Genomic DNA, 22,820 nt, shown 5'->3' on the forward strand with positions numbered 1-22,820 from the left:
TTGACGATGGAAAATGATCATTAGCGAGTGAAGCATCTCGGGGGACGTACTATGGAGTGGAAAAGGTTATGTATACTGTATTTGCAAGAAAAAGTATGTGAACAATTTGGAATTAATGTTTTTGTTTGTATAAATTGGTCATAAAAATCTATCTGATCCTCATTTACATAAGCCAACAATTGACACACTTTTCTTAAACTAATAACACACACTATGTTTCCATATTTACATTGAATCAACATGGGGTGGAAAAAGTATGGATATTGACTATGACTGATGAAGATCAGGTCATATTTTATGACAAATTTATGCAAGATTCCAGGTAATTCCAAAGAGTTCACATTTTTCCTTGAAACAGTATAGCCAAAGATAACCAAAAGAAAATTGATAATTGGTTTAACTGAAAAAAGGTACCACCGGTCTCCAACACAGGATGCCAAAGCTAGTGCTAATGCTTGGGCTAACTATGATGCAGGCCCGGTAAAAGTTCTGGAAGAGATACTGGGCTTTCATTAACTGTTAGCTTTTTACCAACTATATTAACCAAATAATGATGGAAGCAGAGGATCGAGTTGTAAAGATGGCAGACCAGGTCCAAACCAAGGAACAGATGCACAACAGGATGCAAAAAGTGAAACGAAAACAAACTATTTGATCAAGAAGGGAGATCCAGACAAGAAAACCTTAGGGTGTATATTATTGCAAAGGGGGAATAGGGGTCGTCTATGACCAAATTTGTGGGAAAAGTACAACAAGAAACTTTGGAACTCACCCAGACAGTAGAAACTGCGTGCGGGATAGCCGCAGTGACGTCAGCGCGAGTATAAAGAAGCCTTTATGGTGTACTACACTTGACAGAGCGTTGCTTCACAATTGACTGGATGAGATGGAGGCGCCTTGGTGGACCTCCGCTTGGCGAAGTTGGCGTCCTGGCTTGATGCGGCCACCACCGGGAATCCCCGTGAGTCGGATCGCCACGTGTCGCCGCCGCCGCCCCCTCTCACCCGCCAAATTGTTAAAGCATATTGTAACAGTATCACTCTTTAGTCATGGGTGAATGAACATCACACGGAGAGGGGATAACGATTTTAACTCCCGTTGAATCGTATACCTCCACAGTTACATTCCATTAGTCCCAAAAATGAAATAATAAAATAGGTCAACTGCATATCACTCCAAAAATAAATGTTACATACTTCTCTCTCTTCAAATGTAAAGTCTACATTTCAAATAAAAACATCACAGAGGTTACTCAGAGAGAGAAATCATTTTATAATATCACTAAGCGGAGGAAAAGAAACTGTAGGAGTCCCATGATTATTTTATTTATTGTTACTTGGCTTTTTCTAAACCTCTGTTGCCTTTAAGAGTGTTCATGCCTTTCTGACTACACTTGAATTTTTGGACTCAAACAAATAAATCCCTGTTAGTAGGCAGTAATTTTTAATGTTAATTATTTGTAGAATAGCAGCAAAAATATGACAAATTCTGTTAAATGAGAGAACTGACAATTTTTCAATGGACAGTTTTGTTATTGTGAGCATGGCATTATTATTGCTTGCAGCAATAATGGAGTTTTGGAGGTACTGTGTACAAATGTAAACATTGGATGGACGGGGATAGAGGTGCACAGTAATATACCGTATGGTGTGAAGATGTCTTTTTCACACAAACCTGTGGGGAAACGCACAGAAACTAGGACTCGGCAAGCAAGAAAGAGAGAGGTTTTTCAGCATTCCTGCTTTAACCGAGTCGCCCCACCGTCAGCCTTCCTGCCATACCACGAGCTTTCCCACAATACTGCAATAATTATCGTACCCTAAGATTAATACAGTGATAAAACCGAACCGTAAGACATAGCAAACATTTGAGCGCACTTGACCGAACAGAGCAAGCTCAAGTTTACCACGGGCAAGCAAAGATTTTAGGGCACTTACCCTTCAGTTGACTTCGAGCCCTGGGGAAAGACAAAAGTGGAGAAAGCCCCACAGACTACTTCATAGCAACTATGTGAGTTGCACAATTTATGTGTTGCTCTTCAAACTCTGCAGATATAAGTGCATGAATTATCCTAACTACTGCTTAAACTCATTACACGTTTGTCTTTACACAATCATGATAATGATAAAGACATGCAATTGTTCTGACACTTTCACAAATTCATTCATATACCAGAAATAACATCTAAATAAATAAATAATAATATATCTTCTGTTGTCTCCTATTATGTGAATGCAAAATGGCTTCCACGTCCTGGCACATCATAACACGGATCCCGCTGGTGTATTGCAACAACATAATGAGGCTCTCCCAAGTGGCATTAATAACAGTTGATACAGCTTGAGTAAAAAAGAAGGACCATTTGTAAAAGAACCAAAAAAGGAACTCTTTAGACACTAAGATGCATTTGTGTTGGTTTTCATGGAAAAGGCATCTCAAGTAATAGGAGGGAAATCCTATACTGTATATCCAAAAATGTAATTGGTATCTTCAGAAAACATGCTGCCAATCATGAAATTTCATTTGGCATACACTGTTTAATGGTAAAGACATTTTGGCATTAAAAGTGAGACAAATATCAATTTAGAACATGTTTTTGCTTCGTAGCAATTATTACATTTTGAATGATAACTGACAATAATTCAAATGCACTCATATCAGTAAAATTCATAGATTTTCAAAATAAAATTCAGTGAGGTATTGCTTTACCTTTGTTGATCAAAGTATATGAAAATTACCCATATGTATGTGAAAATATTAGTGTATATTCATGGTTGTACTAATACATGTTTTTTTTTTTTTTTTTTTAATCATTTGTGTATTTTAAAAGGAATATTTAAATATTACCTGCAAATGTTCACTTTGAAATAAGAGTTTGTACGTATTGGCACATCACATGTTCTGAAAACAAAATCAAATAACAAAAAAAAAAAAAAAGGGCCAAAAGTAATTTTTAAATGCTATTGCTGCTGGAAAACACACCTCACAATAGGACCGGTTCTCGACTTGGGCTCAATCTGCCAGCCCAAACGGTACCAATTGCGCATCCTGAATCCTTGCAGTGACTGTGTTGGATTTATCTTACCCAACATTATAAAAAATAGACACAAAAGGAATGAAGACGCTGGTTTCTTTTTCTCATGAGGAGGGCGTATGGGAGATTGTTCAGATCACAGCCTCTCAACACGCTCTAAACAATCCCCCCCCTCGCTCCTGCATTTATTTGAAATAGGAGGGATTTACAAATCATAATGTTCTAAGCAATAAGACACAACACAAAATATTTGATAATAAGAGGGTTTTTCCCAGACATAGTATTCTAAACAATAAGACACGACACATAATATTTGATAATAAGAGGGTTTTTCCCAGACATAGTATTCTAAGCAATAAGACACAACACAAAATATTGGACCAACACTTGTCCCGACCCGACCACATCCGATCACGTCCTTGGTCCAGGCACCCTTCCATCGGATGATGCTGAGTCATCTTTTCGAAGGCGAGACATCTAAAATCGTCCATAATACTAATGCAAGCTAAGCAAATAAATGATAACTTCTAGAATATATTTAACATTTCCCTCCTGTTTATCATGTATTTGCACAAATTCTCATATCATCTTACAGTCACTTCATTTCGATTTTTAATTGTAGAATCATTTTTATGAAACAAATACATTTACACTCAGAGTAAACTTGTCATACATGAATGTTGTAGTTTAAACATCGTAATCACCTGGATCAGGAAACAAATCAGGTAAAACAACATCATCATCATCATCGTCATTATTATCAACCTCCAATAAAGGATAAATCTGCTCCATACGGTTCCATGTGGGTTATGGCTGTGGTGATTAATTTACTGATTAATGCCCGAATGCATGGGATACAACAACATCCACACAATGTCAGAATGGCTGCAAAAACAGCAATTGATATCAATATTGGTGAAATTAGGGTTTTATATTTACCAAAAACGTCCATTCAGCTGTTTCACAAGGAGTGTTGATTGAGGGTCCGTAGACCATCGATGGCTCTGGTCAAGCTGCCATCTGAAGCAGTATTGTTTGTTCTCCAAACATACCGCAAACACCTCCCTCTCTTGCGAGGAGCATGTCGACAGCTATGCGGTCTTTGGAACGTCCTTGAGCTGCTCGTGCACAGCTTCCAACCCACTCTGAGTCCAATTTCCTAATCTCTGTACATTGAAGTGGATATAGTTTATCCCATCAACATTTTTATTAATCGTACACCAACAGCATATGAAGTATTCAAATCCTCCTGCAACTTGGTCAGCTAATTTGTATTGATTAGGAACCCCACGAGGAACACCATGTATGTTTTATGTTGGATAATTTTGCCTCTGCCAGGATAAATCTCTTTTTTGTCAAGTATGTCCAAAACACACAAGGAATTTGTCTCCGGTAGTTGGAGCCGCTCTAGTACAACAGACAGTCAATTTACAGAACACTTTGGAGACATAAAGACATTGACAAAAAATAATTGTGCAAAAAGATGCAGTCCTCTAGCAGCAGTTTGAATGACTAATATCGCAATAGTCCGGTGCAAAGATCATTGTGCAAAGGGCGCTGAGACTTCAAGGAGTGTATGCGGTTTAAAGTGACGAGTAGTGCGATAATCTGGGACAATGGTTGTGCAAATGTTGCAGATGCTCCTCAATCAGTGTGCAAATGGAATATTACAATCTTGTGATAATTATGCCGGAACTATGCGCAACAAAGGCCTGGGACCCATGCAAACAACACAATCTTTTCTCGCTACATTTGCTGCTTGTTCCATCAATAGTAACCAATTGTTATTTTGTCCTGAAACTCCTGTGACAACAAGGAACCAATCATCAGTAGTTATGTTGTTAACCATTAAAATTTGTCTACCTTTCTTTGAAGTTTTCAATGGCATTTTTGGTTTAACACGGTTCCTATAACACAATACTACTTGGAAGTGGGGATCTTTTCCACCAGAATAGGCCCACAAGCTCACTATCAAACACATTGGGTGACTTGTATTTCAATATTAAACTATGGGCCGTTTTGCTTATGTTAAACTTCTTTCTTTGTTCTTTTGCTGTTCTTTTTGACCAACTGGACCAATCATAACCTGTTTCACCAATAAGGTGTTTCCATTCAAAACCTATAGTTGCATACCAGTCATATCTAAATCCCCAATTCTGCCCATTCTCTTGAGCATCATTGGTGAGAGCCGCATATGGAATTATGATTAAAGCAGCTTGATTTTGGGGGCACAAAATATTAAACCGTTTTGCCGCATTTGGAGGCCATGCCCACAATTTTGATCATCAGCTGTACTCCTTTTGATACGAGTTAATGATTCAAAAAAATTTTTTTTTATTATTATTATTGGGTTTGTCATATTGGTCCAGTTGGTAGGTGATTTTCTATCTAAAAAATGGGTTTTATCATTGAGGGTGGGACGTCCCATGTACCACAAAAACAAAACCAACATCTTAGTAGCCAAAGTTGCTACGTAACAACTTATCGAATCTCATAACCAACGTGGGTGTGCCTTTCTGCTGAGTTCTCACTAAAAGGGTTGGTGTCTTTTTTCTTCACTGACCAGCAAGCGTTTTCAGAATCTACACATCTGCTCCCGCTTCGTTATCAGACTTTTGCTCACCTTCCCTGTTTGAGTACTCAGCTGAAATGACTCTTACAGTGTGTTAAATGAACCCACGTGTTTCTTTCTGCTATTTTTTAGGGCTGTAAAGTGTCAATCTATCTGTGCCACCATCCCTCCGGTTGAGACGTGACACAGCATGTCTCAATATAGCAGCCCATTTGAATAGTTTTTTTTTTTTTTTTTTTTTCCTGTGCTAATGTAAATTTCATTTTGTAGTTTTGCACTTTGTTTTTCCCAATAATTGCGTTCTTGTTGTGGAATACTCATATTGGCTATCAGTATAGATTGTACCATCTTTATTTATCATTAGTTTGCATGCCTCGATTAATGCTACTAATTCAGCAGCTTGTTCAGCAAATTCCTGTCAATCATGCTGCGTGCCTTCATCATTAAGGGTATTAGTGTGGCTGGATTTAAGGTTGTGCATCGCTCAACAGTCAAATGTGGTTCTGATAGCAAGATGGCAATGCAAGATAAATGTCTTGCAGGTGATTTGCAATAGGAGAGCAGACACTGTATGTGGGACCTTTAGGGTGAACTGCTCTCTAGTTGAAAAATAAGCTATTGGTCTTAGCTTATCACCGTATTGTTGTGTAAGTACGGAGGTCATGCAATAGCTTTTACAATCTACCATTTGAATGAATGTTTTATCATTAAATTTGGAAGGCCTAGCGCAGCACTGGAGACCAAATGTTGTTTAATGTCACAGAAGGCCTTTTCTGCCTCTGTACTCCATTAAACAGGTGATGTAATTTTAAGGTTGTTTTCATATATTAATTTTGACAATGGTGCAACAATTTCTGCATAGTTTGGAATCCATGCTCTACAATAATTTGTCAGACCTAAAAATGATTATTATATGTTTCTTCGTCTGTGGTTTAGGATTTTTTAAGACTATAGCTCTCCTGTCTTCTAATATAGTCTTTCCTCCTATACTTAAATTATGGCCTAGATATTTAACTTGTCTTTTACATCATTGCAATTTATTTTTGTTAACTTTATGTCCCTCTTCTGTTAGATGATGCAGTAAGGTCAATGAATCTTTGCATGTGTCTTCATCTGTAGATGCCAGAAGACATGCGTGTTGTCATAACTTGTGAATAATTAGTTAGACTTTCACAGTAACCTTGCGGTAATCTAGTAAATGTATATATATATATATTTTTTTTTTTTCTCAAATGTGAATGCAAACCAAAATTGACTGTTATTTTCTATTGGTACTGAAAAGAATGCATTAATGCATTAATGCATTAATGTCCACTACTGTAAACACAGTAGCGTCTGGTCTTAATGAATTTAACAATGTGCGTGGGTTTGGTACGCATGCTCTGTATTACTGCAGCTCATCACATTCTTTTTTATCTTCTATTTTTGTGATAAGCTCCAAGGCTGCAGACAACAGCCTTTCCCACGTTTAACGGTGGCTTGTCTTTTATTTTTTATATAATTTGATTCCTGCAATGCGGCTATTTTTTGTGTATTTAACCAACCATTAAAGCCGTGTTCGGTTATCCCTGTCTCTAAATATAAAATTTTATCAGGATCCTGTTTCTTTTTTTCTTTTAAATTTAATTTAATGAACCTCCAACCTTTACACTGCAGTGTATTCCTGTTTTTTATTTTACTACTTCCTTTCCCCATTTGAAAGAATTTGGTTCAGTGTAATACTACCTAGGGTAGTCTAGAACACTGTTTCTTTTCAGTAGGACGGTGATTCAAATTTACTTTCTGTGGTAATTCTCACTTCAACTCTTTCGAGTGGAGAATTCTTGCCTTTGCATCCACAAAAGTCCACCGTTTACTTTCCCACTGTTTTGGTATGGAATGAAAAACCTAGTGGTTTCCCATTTCCCATTTACACTCTCATTCAAACAGTTTTCATTCACACTGGCTCGTCAGAGGACTCCGCCGTCCCATACGGAATTTAACTACGTCTGTCAACAGCTCATTAGAGGACTCCGCCATCCTATACGGAATTTAACTACGACGCCACGAAACTTTCCTAGTTTCTTTATTCTACCCGCCATTGACTAGTATCCACAGGGTTTATTAAACACGGAATTTAAGTACGTACAGGACTCCGCCGTCCTCGCGGAATTTCTGGACTCCGGCGTCCTTTTTCCTAAAAAAATTTTAAATTTAACTCACCAGTCGTCTTCAATCCTGTGGATTGTCGTCAACCTTCAGATCCCAGTTGAGGAGAACGAAGACCAGTCCCGTAAAGGGTCTTACTTGCCGTGGCCACGGTCTCTTAACTGGAAGTCGGCTTCCACAACTGGAATCCTCGGGTGTGTTGACATCCGGCTCGAAGGACCAATTTAATGTTGGATTTATCTTACCCAACATTATAAAAAATAGAAACAAAAGGAATGAAGACGCTGGTTTCTTTTTCTCATGAGGAGGGCGTATGGGAGATTGTTCAGATCACAGCCTCTCAACACGCTCTAAACAATCCCTCCCCTCGCTCCTGCATTTATTTGAAATAGGAGGGATTTACAAATCATAATGTTCTAAGCAATAAGACACAACACAAAATATTTGATAATAAGAGGGTTTTTCCCAGACATAGTATTCTAAACAATAAGACACGACACATAATATTTGATAATAAGAGGGTTTTTCCCAGACATAGTATTCTAAGCAATAAGACACAACACAAAATATTGGACCAACACTTGTCCCGACCCGACCACATCCGATCACGTCCTTGGTCCAGGCACCCTTCCATCGGATGATGCTGAGTCATCTTTTCGAAGGCGAGACATCTAAAATCGTCCATAATACTAATGCAAGCTAAGCAAATAAATGATAACTTCTAGAATATATTTAACAGACTGTCTAAAGTAATTACTGTTATCAACTTATCTATCTCTCTTATCTACCTTTAACACACCCTGCTGAAGCTGAAACTTCTTTTGGATATGGAGTGTTGTCACAAAAACCCAAAGAACAAGTGAATCCTTTGCTCACTCAACTCGTCACAGCGTGATATGTTGACGTCTCTTGTGACGTCATTGCACAATAGTCACGGAACGTGTGCAACGTAAGAGGCATCTTTTTTTTTCCTTCAGAGGAATTCTGATTTGTTCAACCACAAGGCAATTCAATTTGAAAGTCAGCATTTAGAGTAAGTGCATCATCAATCTGTTTTGCTCACTCATCCCCTAGTCTCTGCTTGATCTCTCTTGACCCAACTAAACACACACATACGCGCACGCACACACACTCACCACCTTGAGTTGTTGTAGTAATGAGTCCCCTCAGACAGCAATCGCAGTCTCGCTGCTAGTCTAAGTACAACGTACTTGCATCATGACCCAACTCTCTTCTTCAGTGTCCCCTCCCAAGAGTGGGAAGCAGCATTGCACATTTAACAGGCTCTTAAGACACTGTGTGTTGTGTGTGTGCATGGTTGTGCAAGTGTGTGTGATGAGTAATTGCTGTTGACAACTGGGATAAGGTGTATTTCTACTCTTCGTTGCTCAGAGTGTGCTTGGACCGCTCACATAAGCCTCAATGCAGCATGACAGAATCACACCAAAACATGTCCTCTCATCAACAATCTATTCAGTTATACAGTAAATGTTTCTTCACAAGTTCACATGATCTAACAAGCTGTGTGTGTGTGTGCGCATGCTTGTGTACATAGACCAAAGACCAGGACTTCTGGAGGAGATCATTCACAATTTGGACTACTGTGACATCTTGGTATTGGGGGAGGAGTTGAGGCCTGACCAGGAGTCACTCCAACTGCAGCGCAGCATTCTGCTTGGAAAACACCTCGATGCCACTAATTCCACTTCTGGGATGTCCATATTTGGTTAGTTACTATAGTGTTTTTGCATATAAGATGAAGATTGTTCTGAACTTATATGAGATAGTTCTGCTAATCTTCTTCATCTAAAATGTTTTTATATTGTAGAAAATGTCATTAGTTTTAGTAGTTCCGTTCCAAAACTGAAACTTGTATATTATACAGAGTCATAATAAATACATAAGAATATACTTGTCAGAAGGCTAATCTTTACCTGATTTTTATTTTAAAATTCAGTTTGATTGTAATTTCTTGAGATGATTATTTTGGGGGTTTTCGTTAGCTCTGAGGCTGTACACAGAAAAAGTATTTTTATGTTATGTATTATTCTTTCCACAATATTCTAATTTATTGAGATGCACTCATGTGCTTTTTATGCCTTACGTTGTGTTTAATTACAGTTAGTAGTCAAACTCGCTCAGCTATGTTACTTCCCCTCTGTTTATTTTCGCATTTCTCTACAGGTGTGGACTCCATGGCTAACTACGAAGATGTGATCAGAGAGGTGCGTTACTACAACTGGCGACCGGCACAGCTAACAGAGAAAAGGTTCCGTCTCACATGCTCGGAGCTCAACGGACGTTACACCAGCAATGAGTTTAACTTGGAGGTCAGTGCAACGACAGCTAGCCTGATCATTAATGAGAGAGAGCGGCCAATATTCACTGCCTGCACATGGAAGTCGTAAAAGGGAAGTTAGAAATCGATGACACTTTCTGTTAAAATGTGAACGACTTTGCCATAAAGATACCGGTCTATTGCAATATTAGTCATTCGAACTGCTCTAAGTGCTAGAGGACTCTGCATCTTTTTGCACAATAGTTTTTTGTCAATGTCTCTGTCTCAAAAGTGTTCTGTAAATTGACTGTCTGTTGTACTAGAGCGGCTCCAACTACCGGAGACAAATTCCTTGTGTGTTTTGGACATACTTGGCAAATAAAGATGATTCTGATACTAATTGGGTTCTGGGGTCTCTCCACTTAAATGTGCTTTATGCTTTATTGCATTGATATGAAACTAATTTTCTCCTCAGGCAGCATCAGTGTGAATGCTGGTCTCAGAGGGTCGGTTGTAAATGTAAAACAGTATAAATGTAGTGCATCGCCTGCTCATATTCTGACATAATTGCCTCAGCCTTTGTTTATTATTGATTTTGTTTGTTTGTTTTGAAAGCAGAAGTTTGAAAATATATCATCAAGCAGATATTCAAGTATTTTGTTTTTTTAATCAGTTAACTCCGAACTCGGAAGCTTAACCATTTTCTTTTACAGATATTTGCTATAACTAAAAACATCTTGGTATTTTTTTCAAAGGTGTGTGGTACAGAAAATAAGTGTGAACCAACTTGCCGACAGTGTGACAAATTTATTGTGTTTCTATAGCTTACCTGATGAGATCATGTGATCACGTGACAGTAGGCGACAGTAGTGGCAATTAAATTCAGCACCTGCACTTTCTTGTAGTGAGAAAGACACCAGTACATCTCCTTTAAGCACAAACGTGAATTTTGGAACTAACCACTCTATAAATAGACACTATTTTAGAATATTTGAATTGGCTGACATCATAAATTTTTTTTGAAATAATAGCTGATAGACAATTGTAAAATAAAATTTGTGAAATAAAATAACAGCGGTTTCAAACGCTTTAGCAATATACAGTACATGGTTCTTTGACAACGCTATGTATGTAAACCAATACTGTATTTTCTTAGACTATTGTTCTTTTGTCTGGAACCAAAACAGATATAGTCTGTCTTTTCCCAGGTGAGCATCCTCCACAGTTCATCGGTCAGAGAACATATCAGTCAGACCATGGCGCCACCTCAGCACATGAAGTTAGTCCACTATCCATCTATGATTGATGAACTGTACCCCGAGCATAGCTCAGGTAGGAAAACACATTTAAAATGCTCGGCATGTCATCTAATCTTTATTTCTCAATTTAAGTCGTGTTGACTTTGAGCTGTTTGTTTTTGTTGATATAATCAGTTGCTCTGTTCCTATACATCTTCATTCCCAATGTTATATATAATGGCTAGGGTCTGCTTTCCCTGCTTTATGTTATGTTTTAATTTGAAAGACAAAATGTCAATTTCTTTACGTAATATCAACAATTTTAAGTTTCATTGAGGTCAACTGACACAGCCTATCACAAGCCAAAACTGGAATGAACAAAATTCAAACCAGAGATCATCATGCTACAAGACCCAACCGAGAAAATGCATAAAGAGGAAAAAAAATGTCCTTTTGTACAATAGTTGAAATAATGCTTAGGTTTCTTTTTACCCAAATTGTGCAGATAAAAATGAAATAAATCTTGTTTTTATATTTGTTTCACTCTTTCAAACTTTATTTATATATATATATATATATATATATATATATATATATATATATATCCATCCATCCATCCATTTTCTGAGCCGCTTCTCCTCACTAGGGTCGCGGGCGTGCTGGAGCCTATCCCAGCTGTCATCGGGCAGGAGGCGGGGTACACCCTGAACTGGTTGCCAGCCAATCGCAGGGCACATAGGAACAAACAACCATTCGCACTCACAGTCATGCCTACGGGCAATTTAGAGTCTCCAATTCATGCATGTTTTTGGGATGTGGGAGGAAACCGGAGTACCCGGAGAAAACCCACGCAGGCACGGGGAGAACATGCAAACTCCACACAGGCGGGGCCGGGGATTGAACCCGGGTCCTCAGAACTGTGAGGCTGACGCTCTAACCAGTCGGCCACCGTGCCGCTATATATATATATATATATATATATATATATATATATATATATATATATATATATATATATATATATATATATATATATATATATATATATATATATATATATATATATATATATATATATATATATATATATATATATATATATATATATATATATATATATGTGTGTGTGTGTGTGTGTGTGTGTGTGTGTGTGTGTGTGTGTGTGTGTGTGTGTGTAAGCCGCAAGGCCGAAAACCAACATTGAATGCCTGCGACCTTCGATCCCTCAGGTGGCACTGCATTAAAAACCATCATCATTGTGTAAAGGATATTGCACACTTCAGAAAACCATTGTCAGTTACTGTAACACAGTGCATCGCTCCATCTAGAAATGTAAGTTAAAACTTGACCATGCAAAGCGAAAGTCATATATCAACAACACCCAGAAAGGCCACCGGCCACCTTCTCTGGGCCTGAGTTCATCTCAGACGCGAAGTGGAAAAGTGTGCTGTGGTCTGACAAGAGCATGTGTTATGACAGCATGGCTTCATATTAAAAGAGTGCGGTTACAAGGCTGGCCTGCCAGCAGTCCACCAGGGTCTCCCATTGAAAATGTGTGGCACATTATGAAGGGCAAAATATGACAAGGGAGACCCCTGACTGTTGAGCAACTTAAACTGTACATCAAGCAAGAATGGGAAAGAATTCCACACACACAAAGCGTCAACAATTAGTGTCCTCAGTTCACAAACGCTTATTGAGTGTTGTTAAAAGAAAAGGTGATGTAACACTGTGGAAGACATCACCCTGTCCCAGCTTTTTTGGAACGTGTTGCAGGCATAAAATTCAAAATTAGTGAATATTTGCAAAAAAAAAAAAGTTTATCAGTTTGAGCAATAAATATCTTGTCTTTCTAGTGTGTTTAATAGAATATAGATTGAAATAAAATTGCAAATCATTGTATTCTGTTTTCTATTTACATTTTACACAATGTCCTAACTTCATTGGAATTGAGGTTTGTAGATATTCTTTGAAAACAGACATGTTATAAAATACTACAAATTTCTTGGCAGAACACTGATGGGCACTTAGTAAAGTAAGTTACAGTAGCCACATGAGATCTTAATGAGACTGAAGGACATTGCAGACAATTGAGCTTGTTTGTTTGTTTGTTTTTTGTTTGTTTTGTTTTTCCAAACCAGTGATCCACCGCAGTAAAATTATCCTATGAAGTTATTTTTCTTGCTATTTCTCCAGAAGTTACTATAGTTAGGTCCATTTGACTTTCTAGTTCCTTATCAGACTGTTGACCAGATTGCTACTCTCATGAAGTGGAAAGTAGAGAGGCACATCCGAGTGCTCTTAAGTCAGGCGAGACATTGGTCTTATGCTACGACACAAGGTTTAATTATTCATCAGACCCCACTGGATTCTACTTTGTACTGCAGACATCAGAGTAGTGTGCGTGTGTTTGCACACACACACGCGCGTGTGTGTGCGCGTGGATGTGCCTGCGTGTGTATTTGAGAGGGTAGAGAGTGAGAGAAAAGAAGGTCAGAGAGAGGGCCAAAGTGGCCAGAAGGTGGTTGATAACTGATATGAATAAAATAGATAGTATTTAGTTGATTTGAGTAGTTTCAGCATGATCATGACTAGTATACGTGGTCGTTTCAGGAGGAAAGGAAGTGCAGTGGTGTCTTGAGATACGAGTGACCCGACTTACAGGTTTTTGGAGATACGAGCAGTTGTTCGACACATTTTTTAATGAATTTATTTTTTGCCGTGACTTGCGAGCAAAAATTTTAGATACGAGCGCTGTATGGTGGCAGTAAACTCAATTCACCCCACTTCAAAACAAGCAGCATGTTGGCAAATAAACAATTCTTCAAAAAAGAGGCTTCAAGCTGCTGAATACCACTCCCAGTTGAAGTTTATTGTCAAATTAGACATAAAACAAGGAGAATTAAAGATTTTGTACATTAAAAACAACAACACGTATAAGCAGTGCTGTAACACGGGTTTTAGAAATACTGAGGTCATAATTGCATAGGTCAAAATATAAAGTTTCAGCGGATGGTTCCATAAGGAAATATGTATTTGCCACGGAAACGTGTGTGTGTGTGTGCGTGCGTGTGCATGCGCATGTTTGTGTGTGTTAACCAACCTTCAAGAGGGCAGTGACAGCGTAGTTAGGATGTAGATAAAGGAAGGCAGGCAGAGCCAGGTGATAGGCAGGCAGCCAGTCATACAGTAAATGTCCTAACCTAAGCAACATTTCAAAGATTATTTAGCCTAGATGTAAACAGGGCAACATAATGCAATCAAGATATTTAACAAAAAAGTTGTCAATAAGGAAATGTGTATTTGTAACTGATTTAAAACTGCCTAAAAATACACATGATGTCTGAGAACTGATGTCATATTTTCAATAAAGGATAAGGCTATCTGCGAGGGCCAGAGGCATCCCAGCGCTTTGGCACTTTGACTGGATCTAAAGCTCAGTGTCTATGAACATATATCATTGCAAGTCCAGACAGTCTCTCAATGCCCGTGGATGATATTTTTTGTAGGTTATCAGGCTCCTTGATAATGAAAAGGACCCTTTACTGGGAGTGTCAGGTAGATTGACAAGATATGGTTTGACTAATACCTCTTGTCTTGTCCAGCTAGTGTTTTTAAAGCTGAGGTTTCCAGCTCTTCTTGAGCTTAGTTCTTGACTTCCCATTTGTGAATCAGCCTGGACTTTGTTCTGTCTCATCCTCTTACTGTCCCTTTCTTTTTAACTCCTGCTAAGAAGGAATTCAGCCAAAATAATGTAAACATCCTTAATATCAACCTTGAGACACATTTAAATATCTTAAATTCCAAATAATGCAAATTCAAACACATGACCACAAGCAAAATGTAAGTCACACAATTTCACTATTAGATTTACAAGGTGTATTATGTTGAAATTGAATGATTTTGATTGAATTGATTAGAGGACTGAACCTGAAGAAACTGTTGTTTTGATTTTTAAAACTATTAAAAATATGTTTATGTGTATCATTGGTAAAGGTTATTAAAATGTCTATGTAGATAAAATAACCTTTATTAATCCCACAATGGGGAAATTTGCAAGTAGGTACAGTAATCACAGTTGTATCAGCAGTAGGCTCCAAGATGCAGTCCAAGAGCAGCCTAACGTCATAAAAATGAGTAAGCATGGATTATAAATTAGCTCGCTAACGTCAGTCAACATGATTTATTTTATCTCCGCTTTCAATGGCCACCAAAAGATTCTTGTCAATAAGACAGTACTATGACTAACTGTAACGACCATTTGTAGGCAGTTAACATTTGCTATATATATTATCACTAGTAATGCTTGATCACTAATTTGGATGGCACTGCTAGGTGTGACATCGCAGTTAAATGAAAGGTATCGTGGCATGTAATAATTCCTATGGCTGTCATTAGCTTGTTAGCATGCTTCGTATTGAAATCAATGTCCAGTGAGGGAAAGAATGCAAAAGTAAAATTCCTCTGTATGTGTTACCTTGGCTGTAATGTGACTGCAGCAATCTGGCTGGAGTACAGACGGTGTACTTCATAGAATAGAAAAGGTCTTTGGCTGGCAATTGTATGTGCAGTGTTTTCCCCTTGCCGCTGAAGCAGCCAATCAGCACCAATGACCAAAGTTAGTTTATATAATTCACTCTGTAAACCACGGTGATAATTAACTGCTGACAAGTAACTTTGTGCAGAAACCACTTGCTCTTCTTATTTTTCCACTGAGGAAAAAAAGGTCATGACCTCGGTGTCCTCAATGGAAATTACGACTAAGCATACATTTGCCTTAAAGTAGCTTAATGCTAACACATAATGGGAAGCACTGTGGATGGGCTAACGAATGGCATCTATGTGGTGGTGTTATAACGCTTTAAGCAACAGATATTTGAACACAAATAGTGCAGCAACACATGCAGACAGACAATATAACAATACTCATAGGCAAATTTTTTTTATCCTTTGCAAGAAATGACTTATATTACTGCAGCTTACTGAGTCACAGTAGTTGTGAAACTCTTCTTCGTTTGTGACTGCATGAGAGTTATTATACTGTCCCCGGTGGCTGACATGCAATAGTCGTCTATGCATGTGGTTTGGTTCATGTGTTCGGTCTGTGTAAATGGTTACATTGAATATGTGTCACATAAAATTAACATGTAAATAGAAAGTCAGAAAAAAAACAGATATTGGCATTCAACCAGAATTTGACACTTGGACCTGCAGTGTAAATCCAGCCAAACCGTGTCAGTGCATGCAAAAATGTGTCCTACTTGCCCTAAAGAGAGGCTGCATGAAGTATGGGGGAATGGAAGTCATTAGTTTTAGGGTGGGATCCTCAAGCAGTGGTGTGAAGTAAATAATCATCTGAGGAGTGCTCCGAGAGCCTGACTCATAATAAACACACACAGCAACAGCAGGAGGAGGATAGAGGCCAGACGCATAGATGTTAGGCTCTATCAGAAGGATATAGATCAGAGCATGGGAAATGAACATTTTAGATCAAGAGACTTTTGTGTTGTTGTTGTTGTGACTACAGTACTAAAGAGGGTTTATGCTCCACTTTTGTTGCTGTGGACTGGAGAGCAACCAGATTTAAATGTGGGGGAGTATGAAACTTGGAGCTATAATAAATAGTAGTAGTATAGCTACTGTATAAATATCTCGTGGTTGAATTCTAGTTTGTTGAAAATTACTTTATTTGACTTACTTCATTTTAACCCGAAGGCCTTTGATACAAATATAATTAACTGCACATTCTTATGAGCATTTGCATTCTGAACTTTAGAGCAGGGGTCCAAACTTTTTCCAACTCACCTCACTTCTGTGTAGGGCGGCACGGTGGTCGACTGGTTAGAGCGTCTGCCTCACAGTTCTGAGGAGCAGGGTTCAATCCCCGGACCCGCCTGTGTGGAGTTTGCATGTTCTCCCTGTGCCTGCGTGGGTTTTCTCCGGGCACTCCGGTTTCCTCCCACATCCCAAAAACATGCATGGTAGGTTAATTGACAACTCTACATTGCCCGTAGGTGTGAATGTGAGTGCGAATGGTTGTTTGTTTGTATGTGCAACCAGTTCAGGGTTGCCCGCCTCTTACCCGATGATAGCTGGGATAGGCTCCAGCACGCCCGCGACCTTAGTGAGGAGAAGCGGCTCTGAAAATGGATGGATGGATGGACTTCTGTGTAGGCAACATGGGTTCAACTCCCACTCAGTGATGAGGTGAATGCAAGAGTGAACGGTTGTCTCTCTCTATATAAGTGCCCTCTAGTCTAAATGACTGGCGAGCAGTCGAGGGTCCACCTTTCGCCCGAAGTTTGTTGGGATAGGCTCCAGCTCCCCGTGACCCTGAACAAAATAAGCGTTATCAAAAAATATTGGATGGTTATTTTTTTATATTTTAGGACCCAGCCTAAATCATTATCATGATCATTATGCCCTGTAGATCAACATGAGACAAGACTTCTTCTTTTCCTTTCGGCTTGTCCCTTTAGGCGTCGCCACAGCGCGTCATCCTTTCCCATGTAAGCCTATCTCCTGCATCCTCCTCTCGAACACCAACTGCCCTCATGTCTTCCCTCACGACATCCATCGACCTTCTCTTTGGTCTTCCTCTAGCTCTCTTGCCTGGCAGCTCCATCATCATCATCCTTCTACCAATATACTCAGTTTCTCTCCTCTGGACGTGTCCAAACCATCGAAGTCTGCTCTCTCTAACTTTGTCTCCAAAACATCTAACCTTGGCCGTCCCTCTGATGAGCTCACTTCTAATCCTATACAACCTGGCCACTCCCAGAGAAAACCTTAACATCTTAATTTCCGCCACCTCCAGCTCTGCTTCCTGTTGTCTCTTCAGTGCCACTGTCTCTAATCCGTACATCATGGCTGGCCTCACCACTGTTTTATAAACTTTGCCCTTCATCCTAGCAGAGACTCTTCTGTCACACAACACACCTGACATCTTCCTCACCCATTCTAACCTGCTTTGACCCATTTCTTCTCTTCCTTACCACACTCAACATTGCTCTGGATTATTAACCCCAAGTATTTAAAGTCCTCCACCCTTGCTCTCTCTTCTCCCAGTAGCCTCACTCTTGCCCCTCTACCCAAGATATACAGTCTTACATTTCATTCCTCTCCTTTCCAGTGCATGCCTCCACCTTTTGAATTGTTGGTATGGAAGCATCTAGGAGAGAATATCCATCTATCTAGCACACTACTGGCACCAGTCAACATATTTCTATCTCTATCCTTAATCACCATAACGTGCTGCACATCTTTCCCATCTCTATCCCTCTGTCTGGCCAACCTGTATAGATCTTTTTTCCCTTGTTTAGTGTCCAACCTGGCATAGGTGTCATCATATGCCTCGTTTGGCCTTTGCCACCTCTACCTTTACCCTACGTCGCATCTCAATGTATTCCTTTCTCCTCTCTTCTGTCCTCTCAGTGTCCCATTTCTTATTAGCTAACCTCTTTCCTTGTATGATTTCCTGTACTTTGAGGTTCCACCACCAAGTCTCCTTCTCTCCTTTCCTGCCAGAAGATACACTAAGTACTCTCCTGCCTGCCTCTTTGATCACCTTGGCTGCAGTGGTCCAGTCTTCTGGAAGCTCCACCGAGAGCCTGTCTCACCTCTTCACAAAAAGCTGCACAACACTCGTCCTGTCTCAGCTTCCACCACATGGGTCTCTGCTCTGCCTTTGTCTTCCTAATCTTCCTCCCCACCACCAGAGTCATCTTACACACCACCATCCTATGCCGTCTAGCCACATTCTCCCCTACCACTACCTTACAGTCGGTAACCTCCTTCAGATTACATCGTCTGCAGAAGATGTAATCCACCTGCGTGCTTCTACCTCCGCTCTTGTAGGTCGCCCTATGTTCCTGCCACTTCTGGAAAAAAGTGTTCACTACAGCCATTTGCATCCTTTTTGCAAAGTCTACCACCATCTGTCCCTCCAAGTTCCTTTCCTGGATGCCGTACTTACCCATCACTTCTTCATCACAACCGTTTCCTTCACCAACATGTCCATTACAATCTGCACCAATCACGACTGTCTCTCTATCAGAGATGCTAAGAACTACTCCGTCTTGCTCCTTCCAGAATTTCTCTTTCACCGCTAGGTCACATCATACCTGTGGGGCGTAGCCACTAATCACATTATACATAACACCCTCAATTTCAAGTTTCTACCACTAGAGGGAGCCTGCATGCCACTAGTGGTACTTGTACCACGCTGAGAATCACTGCACTAGTGACTCCACGTCCACTGTCTTCTTCAAGTACAATGCAGACAAGATCTAATGTTATTTGTATAATAAGGCCCAACTTCGTGCCTGAAATACAGTTGTTTATTTTTTAAAACATTCCCTGCGATTGCCTGTTGACCAGTCCAGGGTGTACCCTGCCTTTCGCCCAAAGTCATCTGGGAAAGACTCCAGCTCACCGGTGACTCTAAATATGATAAGCAATAGAAAACTGATGGACGGATAGAATCAATACTCACTCTTTGATCATGTTTACCGTCTGTCTCATTGTCAGGGGTGCCCAGTGCTGCCACAGTGGTTATTGTAATGTGCATCGCCACCCTGGTAGTGGTGGTGGTGTTAGGCATCTACCACATCCATCTAACCCACCAACAAGAAGTCAAGCTGTCTGAGACTACTAAAGAAGAAGACGGGGCCTGGGACAACTCAGCCCTGTCCATCACCGTCAACCCAATGGAGGTAAATGAAGCTGAGTAAAATGGCTGATAGTAAAGATTAGGGCAAAATACTGTATGTGGAATGGGACTGCCAGTGAGGGGAAGAGAAAATGTGCAGCTGCGCTGCTTTTTACATCAGGGTTTAAAATATAAATAAATATAAATTTTTGAACTATTGGGTGTCATTTTGTATCTGATTCTCAGAATCTGCAGGATCCCCAGGCCGCAGAGGAGGAGGCCAGCGAGGAAGAGGATGAAGACGACGACGATGAGGAAGAGGAAGATGACATCACCAGTGCAGAGTCAGATGACAGCGAGGAAGAAGTGGACGTCCAACTACCCAGGATGCAGGGAACGAAGCGAATGAACTGGGACAAAACAACAATACCTTATTGAAACTTTCAATCATAAACATACAAGAAGTGATTCACATGATCTATATGTCTGTCATAAAACATCAAATATGATGGCTGACTCACACTCACTTAGTGGCATCGAAAAATGATGTAATATCTCCCCCTACTGGACTAAAATACACCCAAACGCCTTCGACATCAGGTATTAAAAAAAAAAAACTAAAGTCAACTGGTAAAAATCTAAATTTTCCCTTGGATTTAAATAGACACACTATTAGCAACAGGGAATATTTATTTCGCATTTCGTCACACAATTGAGTTGAGTTTGATGAAATACATTCTGCAGAGATTGACAAGTTCCAAAAAGGTATATTGTTATTTTGGTTTGTATACAATGTGTAATGTGTCCATCTTAATCCAGCCCTTGTGGCAAATTCAGGTGATTTTACTGAAATAGCATATTGTCAATGGAATTCTAAAATAAAAGTAACAAAAAAATAAAAAATAAAAAAAAAAGTGAGAAAAGGAACAGTGTGCTGACCAGATGTCATGTCAAACTCAACAAGGGGTTAGACTTTTGTGTTTTGGGGATAGACAGAGAAATGCCCTTGTACATTTTTATACACTATCTTGTAAATAGAGAGTATAGTAAGTGATCCCCTCCTACTACCACTATCCTTACCACATGCATACACACTTGACCCAGAGACTCTCCTTTCCACCTGTACATAACAAATGTCATCTCACTTCATTTTCCATGTCCACACTTCCGAATCTTTACTCTGCAGAAATAGTTGGTGGTCCCGCAGTCCCTTTGTATGTTTCAGCTCAGTGTTCAGTTGGGTTTGTGTTTGGTATGTTTGGATGTGTCACCGTCTCCTTGGATACTACAGCAGTTTACAAGATCCACTAAGCAAGCTGTACATATTTTCAAAAAGAACCAAGCCTTATGAGTTTAAATATGCACCATCACGGCTTCTGGACAAAACAAAGGATTTAACACAGACTATATGATTTGTATCTCCTGCACGCCAACACAAATCAGAACACAGCACCTCCATTCTTACATTTAACAGACTGTACTGTATAGTACTACAAACAGTGGTGCAAGCTTTAGCTGATAATATGGCTGTATTAACTAACACAGACAAGAAGAAGGAGGATGTCATGACATCTATTTCAGCATTTTTATGGTAAAAAAGGTACTGCTCCCACCACTTCAGTAGGATTTAAGGAACTTTGTCATGCCAGCACTCATTTTCACATCAGATGGCACGAAATTAGTACCCGAAGTCCCAGATTTAGCCCAATAAATCTCCAAAAGAGACCTACTGCTTGTATGAATGAGAATAGAATGAAAAAGATAATAAAACTGGGATAAATACAATACAGTGGACCCCCGCTATACGCGGCTGATAGGGACTGGGCTGGACCGCAAATAGCGAAAATCAGTGGATAATTTACACCTATTATAATTGCAATGAAAAAATTATCATTTTTTTTAACCCCAAAAAATCTTGGATAAACAGCCAATAAGCATAAGCAAAAAAAAATAAAAAAAAAGAACATTAAAAAAGCTTTATTAAAAAAGTAAATAAATCTGCGAAAAGGTGAATCTGCAGGAACTTGAGTATGCGGGGGTCCACTCTACTAAGAAAACAATACTACTGTTGGTTGTTTCTTCTTTCCCATTTTTCCTCTAACCATAGTGCAAAAACAAAACAAAAAACATAAGTGTGGGTATTACTGCAAGCAGTCAGAAACCATACATATTGGCTATCCAACAGGTGCAACAATGTAGAGTCAAATAGGTATGGATAACAATAGATTTAAAAATGTGTCATAAATGGGAACATATACATAAGGAGTTCCCATTTGGGAAACTGTTTTCATCATCCTGCTGGAATCTTTGTTCTGTGTGTTCAATATTAAGGTTCCCATCACACTGATACTGATTGGCTACTTTTAAGGTGGTAAGTATTAAGGAACCTCAAAACAAAAATGTGATTATAATGATGTGGCACATTTGATATAATTAAAAAAGCCCCACTTCAATGGGTGGTTTTCACTTTTTTTTCCTCTCTCCAGCTTTAACTCACCTCTGAAGTTTTATAACAAATCATACATTAAGCAAAAATGCCCTGAGCTGCCAAAACTGAGTATGTGTATACTGTAGCACTACTATATGTTGATGTAAAATACCTGTTGTTTAAAAGTTTATCACATTAGTCTTGTGAGGTCATCCCTTTCACTACCTTTACTCATCCCCTGAAACCTTTTGGTGGGTTTTTCCATCAAGCCCTAATGTTGACCTAATGTTTGTTTTAGAAAAGGAGGACGATGCAGTTAACATGGAAACCATGTATATTGTGTAAAATTTTGTTTTAATTGCTTTTTTTTTTTCCTTCCATTTTTTGACTCTTTGGTCTATTTTGCTTTGGAATGGTCAGTCACTACAGCACTTTCTGTAAATTGGCCAATAAAATCTTGTTTTGGAATCTA

At 39.2% G+C, this 22,820-nt stretch overlaps 1 protein-coding gene and 1 long non-coding RNA gene across 3 annotated transcripts in view; one reads left to right on the forward strand and one right to left on the reverse strand.

Annotated features, from left to right (window-relative positions):
* LOC133482364 (calsyntenin-2-like) overlaps positions 1 to 22,820 on the forward strand; it is a 269,784-nt gene extending 246,964 nt beyond the window's left edge. Inside the window, exons 13-17 of the mRNA XM_061782425.1 lie at positions 9,310 to 9,480; positions 9,939 to 10,084; positions 11,241 to 11,364; positions 19,800 to 19,984; positions 20,167 to 22,820. Of these exons, the coding sequence (XP_061638409.1) occupies positions 9,310 to 9,480; positions 9,939 to 10,084; positions 11,241 to 11,364; positions 19,800 to 19,984; positions 20,167 to 20,358 (818 nt within the window). The 3' untranslated portion in view covers positions 20,359 to 22,820. The remainder of the gene's footprint in view (positions 1 to 9,309; positions 9,481 to 9,938; positions 10,085 to 11,240; positions 11,365 to 19,799; positions 19,985 to 20,166) is intronic.
* Positions 12,464 to 20,220, reverse strand: LOC133482365 (uncharacterized). 2 transcript variants are annotated; one of them, XR_009789773.1, is made up of 3 exons: positions 19,765 to 20,220; positions 17,076 to 17,603; positions 12,464 to 14,473 (listed from the first exon to the last, which is right to left on the reverse strand). It is a non-coding gene; the product is annotated as an uncharacterized LOC133482365 (long non-coding RNA). The 2 variants fall into 2 exon arrangements; XR_009789772.1 differs by lacking the exon at positions 19,765 to 20,220 and having other exon boundaries at positions 17,076 to 17,226; positions 17,353 to 18,565.

The sequence above is a fragment of the Phyllopteryx taeniolatus genome, chromosome 8, assembly GCF_024500385.1.
Source record: "Phyllopteryx taeniolatus isolate TA_2022b chromosome 8, UOR_Ptae_1.2, whole genome shotgun sequence".
NCBI classification, from domain to species: domain Eukaryota; kingdom Metazoa; phylum Chordata; class Actinopteri; order Syngnathiformes; family Syngnathidae; genus Phyllopteryx; species Phyllopteryx taeniolatus.